The sequence below is a fragment of the Solanum lycopersicum genome, chromosome 12, assembly GCF_036512215.1.
Source record: "Solanum lycopersicum chromosome 12, SLM_r2.1".
Classification (NCBI taxonomy): domain Eukaryota; kingdom Viridiplantae; phylum Streptophyta; class Magnoliopsida; order Solanales; family Solanaceae; genus Solanum; species Solanum lycopersicum.
Genome location: NC_090811.1, coordinates 31894782 through 31899761, shown reverse-complemented (window position 1 = coordinate 31899761; position 4980 = coordinate 31894782). Strand labels below are relative to the sequence as shown.

General features: G+C 43.7%; 1 protein-coding gene across 1 annotated transcript; it reads left to right on the top strand.

The window, feature by feature from the left end:
* Nucleotides 1-286: 286 nt before the first annotated feature.
* On the top strand, nt 287-691 carry LOC138340308 (uncharacterized). The gene has a single exon (XM_069292020.1). The coding sequence runs from the start codon at nt 287-289 to the stop codon at nt 689-691; it is 405 nt and encodes a 134-aa protein (XP_069148121.1).
* The last annotated feature ends 4289 nt before the right edge of the window (nt 692-4980 follow it).

Here is a 4980-nt window from a genome sequence, read left to right as displayed (position 1 = left end):
GGTGGATCTCACTTTTGCAATAAGTTGTACAAAAGGATATTGGAAAAATATGGGGTTTTCCATAATGTATCCACTCCTTATCATCCACAGACTAACGGGCAAGTTAAGGTGTCAAATCAAGAGATCATCAAAAATGGTAAATGCTAATAAAACAGATTGGTCAAGAGGACTTGATGATGCTCTTTGGGCCTATCGGATCGCATACAAGACCCCCATAGGTATGTCTCCATACCAACTGGTATATCGAAAGGCTTGTCCGTTGTAAGTCGAGTTAGAGCACAAAGCCATGTGTGCAATAAAGACACTGAAGATGGAGTGGAATGAAGAGGTGGAACAAAGACTTAATAAGTTAAATGAGCTTGATGAGCTTCGCCTAAGAGAGTATGAAAGTTCAGCCATATACAATGAGAAGATGAAGAATTACAACGACCAAAAGACTGAAAAGCGAGAATTTGTGGTTGAGGATTTGGTGCTTCTATTCAAATCTAGGCTACGCTTGCTTCTGGACAAACTCAAGTCCAAGTGGAAGGGACCATTCCTTATCACTAAAGTGTTTCCACATGGAGTGGTTGAGTTGGAGAATATGGAGGGTGCAAAGGTCAGTATCAATGGTCAAAGGATTAAGATCTACCTGAGGCATGTAGAGAGTGTCCATGAAGTGGTTGAGGCATATCACCTTGATGAAGTCTGAGTAATCAAGGATCTTGCGTCGTGCCGCAACGTTAAATCAAGCACTTTTTGGGAGGCAACCCAAGGTGTATCATCTTCATGCTTTATTTTTTTTATTAGTGTTGGCTAGAGATTAGTTTAGTGTCCGTGTCTCAAAAGTATATAAAACAATACAAAAAGAATATCTTAGTGGGTGTTACATGTGCAGGGACCAAAATTAAAATTCTGCAGAAAATGGTCAGGTGCATAGATCTATGGACCCAATCGAATGGCCGTCATTCAATTGATGGACCGATGATGGTGATCGTAAATCCCATGTATGTCTAGAAATTTTTCTAAGTCTTGTTGCCATCAACGGTTCGTCGACGGGGTTTTATCGGTCCAAAGTACTAGTAACCTGACCCGACCCGTTCGGTAATAATAAAAGCTAAAACTATTCATTAGCCTCCAAAATCTTTTCAAATTCTTTCCCCAACCATTTATCTCTCTTATTTCCTTCCTTTCTCATAAAACATCATATTCCCCCTTCCGTAACTATCAGATTCTTTCAAACTTCTGAATTCCCAAAACCATCTTCTTCCTAAAATTCTACTTTGTTCCCATTGCCTTCGTCGGTCGGTGTTCAAGTCAGGCACGTAGGTTGTTGCAAGGATTACTATCCCGATCACTTCACTACGATCATAAGGTATTTAATTTACCTTTGTTTTATAAATTCTCGTTCATACACTATTGGATCAACAATTAAAAATTGGGTCTTGACTGAGAGACACAATTGTTTGATTTTGCTTGTTAGAACTTGTGTAAAATGTCCCTTGGAATGATAGAAAGTTTGGGTTGCTATAAAATTTGTTTAAATTATGTTTGTGATGGTAATGGTAGTCTTTCCGACTTAGGGTTTTGTAGTATCGATGAATTAAAGCATGAATCTTGTGAAATTGAAACTCTAGGAATAAAGAATTGTCGTTTGATTGTTGTTTTATGTTGTGTAAACATGTGTAGGTATAAAGGTGTCAAAATGTGGAGTTTGCAACATGGCCTGAAATCTATCTCAGGCCATCAACACGAGACCCCATCGATGGACCATCGATTGAATGATAAGCCATCGATAGGGTCCGTCGATTAGACCACTACAAATATGTCTAAGTTTGAGATGACGGAAGTGGAATACGGTCTGTCGATTGATCGATGGGCCATTCTTCACGTCTGTCGTTTCATTTGGAGATATTTTTTTGTGTGATTTTGAAAATTATTCTAAGTGTTAGACGAGGGAAGTGGACTATGATTCATCGATTGATCGACGGGCCGTTTTACATGTTCTTCATTTTAAACTGAGATGTTTGAAGATTTGAGTAAGATAAATATATTCTAAGTGTCAGCTCACATGCCCTATCGACGGCCCGTCTATAGTGCCCGTCAACCAATAGTGCAGGTCTGAACTGGAATGTGCTTCTTGTTTCTTTTTTCTTCTTTTTTTTTGTTTCGAGTGTGTAGCAAGATTTCTATGAGACTAATAACTTCTTTACAGGTACATATGGCCCCAAAATCGGACACCGTTTATTCCAGGGGCAGGTCCAAATTTGTGGCACTATCTCATTGAATGATTAGCCCTTCTGACAATAAGAGGGATCCCCAGTATGTCCCCCCCAGGAACCAGCACTTCTACACCAGCTGCACGAGCCACTCGAGGTACGCCCTAGAAGGTGGTTTCCAATGTAGTCACTGCCTTCCAGTCTGATGAGGAGCGCACATTGACGGGCACACCATCTGGGTCTGCCTCGAGTTCTGAAGGAGCATCTGGCTCCGAAGCAGCATTAAGATCATAGTTTGCCCACTCTTCAGGGTCGACTGAGGTCATTTCCTCCGGTCATGTATCAAATGGAACCACTAAATCATAGGAACCTTCCTGCCAAGCCTCGTCTTATGAGTCTACTAGCTCAGAGTCTGTCCTGGCACCCCAGGCAGATGTATCTGCACCAGTTGCTAAAGAGACCGAATCAGTGGTGCATAGATGGTCAGTATCATGTCTACAGGGACGCCAAGATGCTAAATGACAAGGGGTGATGACCTGATTGGTGACGATCGAGCTTAGAGTTCTTACGAAGAGTCTTCACTCAGTCCCTGATGTGCAGAGATTGTTCACCCGCCACAAGCTCGAGTGCATGTCTAAGAGTCTAGGGATGTGTAGCGAGAAGATTGTTGAATAGTTATACATCTACTATGTGTTGACTCTCAGCGGTTCTTTGGATAGGCAGGTGAGACCCGCCAAATAAGAGCCACTTACCACAGTGCTAATTCGGGGCTGTCGGGTGGATATTTCTCTGGTCATCATATGTCGTTTCATGGATGGCACCTCCATTGATATTACTCGGGTAATCTTAAATCCGAAGTTTGATTGAACGTGGGATATGGTCAAAAGTGGCCGATTTCAGAGGACTGTGGAGCAGAGAGAGACAGGTAAAAGGTGGCTTGCTCAACACCTATCCATCAACAGTGAGGGAGAAGATTAGGTGTTAGACCCAAAAGGGCTGATCAAAAAGTCCAACCTCACTTTCATAGCCAAGTTCTTCTGGCTTTTGTCCGCCACTGCCTATATCCGATGGCAGCAGATAATATTCTTACTTGGGATATAGCGGTTTTTGTAGCATCCTTGGTGGCAGGTTTGAAGATCGACTTTGCAAAGTTGTTGATCCTAGTGATACGTGAGAGGGATTTCAATTCCTCCACTACTTACCCATTCGCGTGTCTGATCTTATAACTATGCAGGGACGCCGAAGTGCTCATTTGGCACTGTGATACACTTCGAACTTTGGGTGGCACAGTTTATATATGTCTCATCAGGGATGAGGCCAATGAAGCGGCACCGCGGAGATGGCCCAGAGTTGAGTTGTAGCCATTGGGTGAAAATTTGGTGGACACGGTAGAGTTAGCTGAAGGGGCTGACTATTCCACTTCACATCCCGCTGATACCACCCTAGCGGAGTTCGCCCATGACACTAGTAGAGTGCCTAAATCATCCTAGTCTACTCCACAATCTGCATCATTGGTCCTATTGGAGAGGTAACAGAATTTACAGGCCCAACTGGCCACCCTGCTGCATCACATATAGACTTGGATGCAAATCCATCGCCGAGGCTGAGGACCGGATTGAGAAGAGGGTGACCATATAGACGGAGTATAAGATTCAGGTGGTTCACCAGTGCCTTGATGCATTTGAGTTGTGGGTTCTTGCAGACCCAGCCCCCGCAATTGACTTGACTACTCTTTAGGAGGCTGCAGAGAGTTTGCGGACATATGTAGACAGCAGTCTAGAGATGAGGGGGGCTGAGCTCGATACTGCACCCTTCGAGCTAGCGGAGGACATTGTGCTTGTTGCACTATTCAGAACCCCTATTGAGCCGCTACCTGAGCCACGTTGTCGTTCGAAGAGGCATCGTTCTAGCCGAACAACAGAGAGAGAGAAGATGCCCGTGCGAGGAAGAAGGAGCGAACGGACCTTGAGGCTACGAGGAGAGCCTCTTTGATTGATGAGGAGACCCGTTAGATGAGGGCTCGAGAGATAGATCTTGGGGTGTCTAGTTCCAGACTGGAGGCTGGTGAGAGGAGCACAACTGATAGTGCTGATATTGCTGTGGGCACCATTAAGGGTGACCCATTTACTGTGGTTGTGGGTTTCGGGCAACCAGACCCGCCTACTTATTGAGTGTTCATCGGCGCTATGCGCCTCAGGTTTGCTTCACCTGCCACCCTGTACTTGTATTTCTTTTGATGCATTGGGGACAATTGCATGCTATTTTGTTGGGGTGGGGTAAATCGAAAGTGAGTGTTAGGGTGAAGTCTGAGTATTCCAACTCACGATCCTCTCTTCGGGGTTTTCTTGCTTGTGTTCTTTCGCCCCAAGAGACTGATTACTTTACTGTTGAACCATCATGTTGTAACTTGTACAAAGTATAAAAGCACGAAATATGAAGCATGATGAATAAGTATGAATGATATCTCTTCCTAAGAAAATGCTTGCATGAATAGGTTAATATGAGTTGAGTGTGTTGGTTGTAATCATGACATAGACAGGCACCCACTGCATGACCCTCAATCTAACCCCTAAACTTGGAAATCTGATAATCTGATAGGGCAATGAAGTGTCAAGAGAGTGCGAGGAGTTTGAGTGTTCAATTGTTGGTATTTAGCTAGAACTTGCCCGGTTGGTCGTGCAAAAGGAATCTACGTTAGACGACTAGAAAAGGATCATAGGCCTTTGTTCAAATTAGCAAACATCTAGCCTAAAATGAAGTGAACCAAATAAAAGTTTTACCC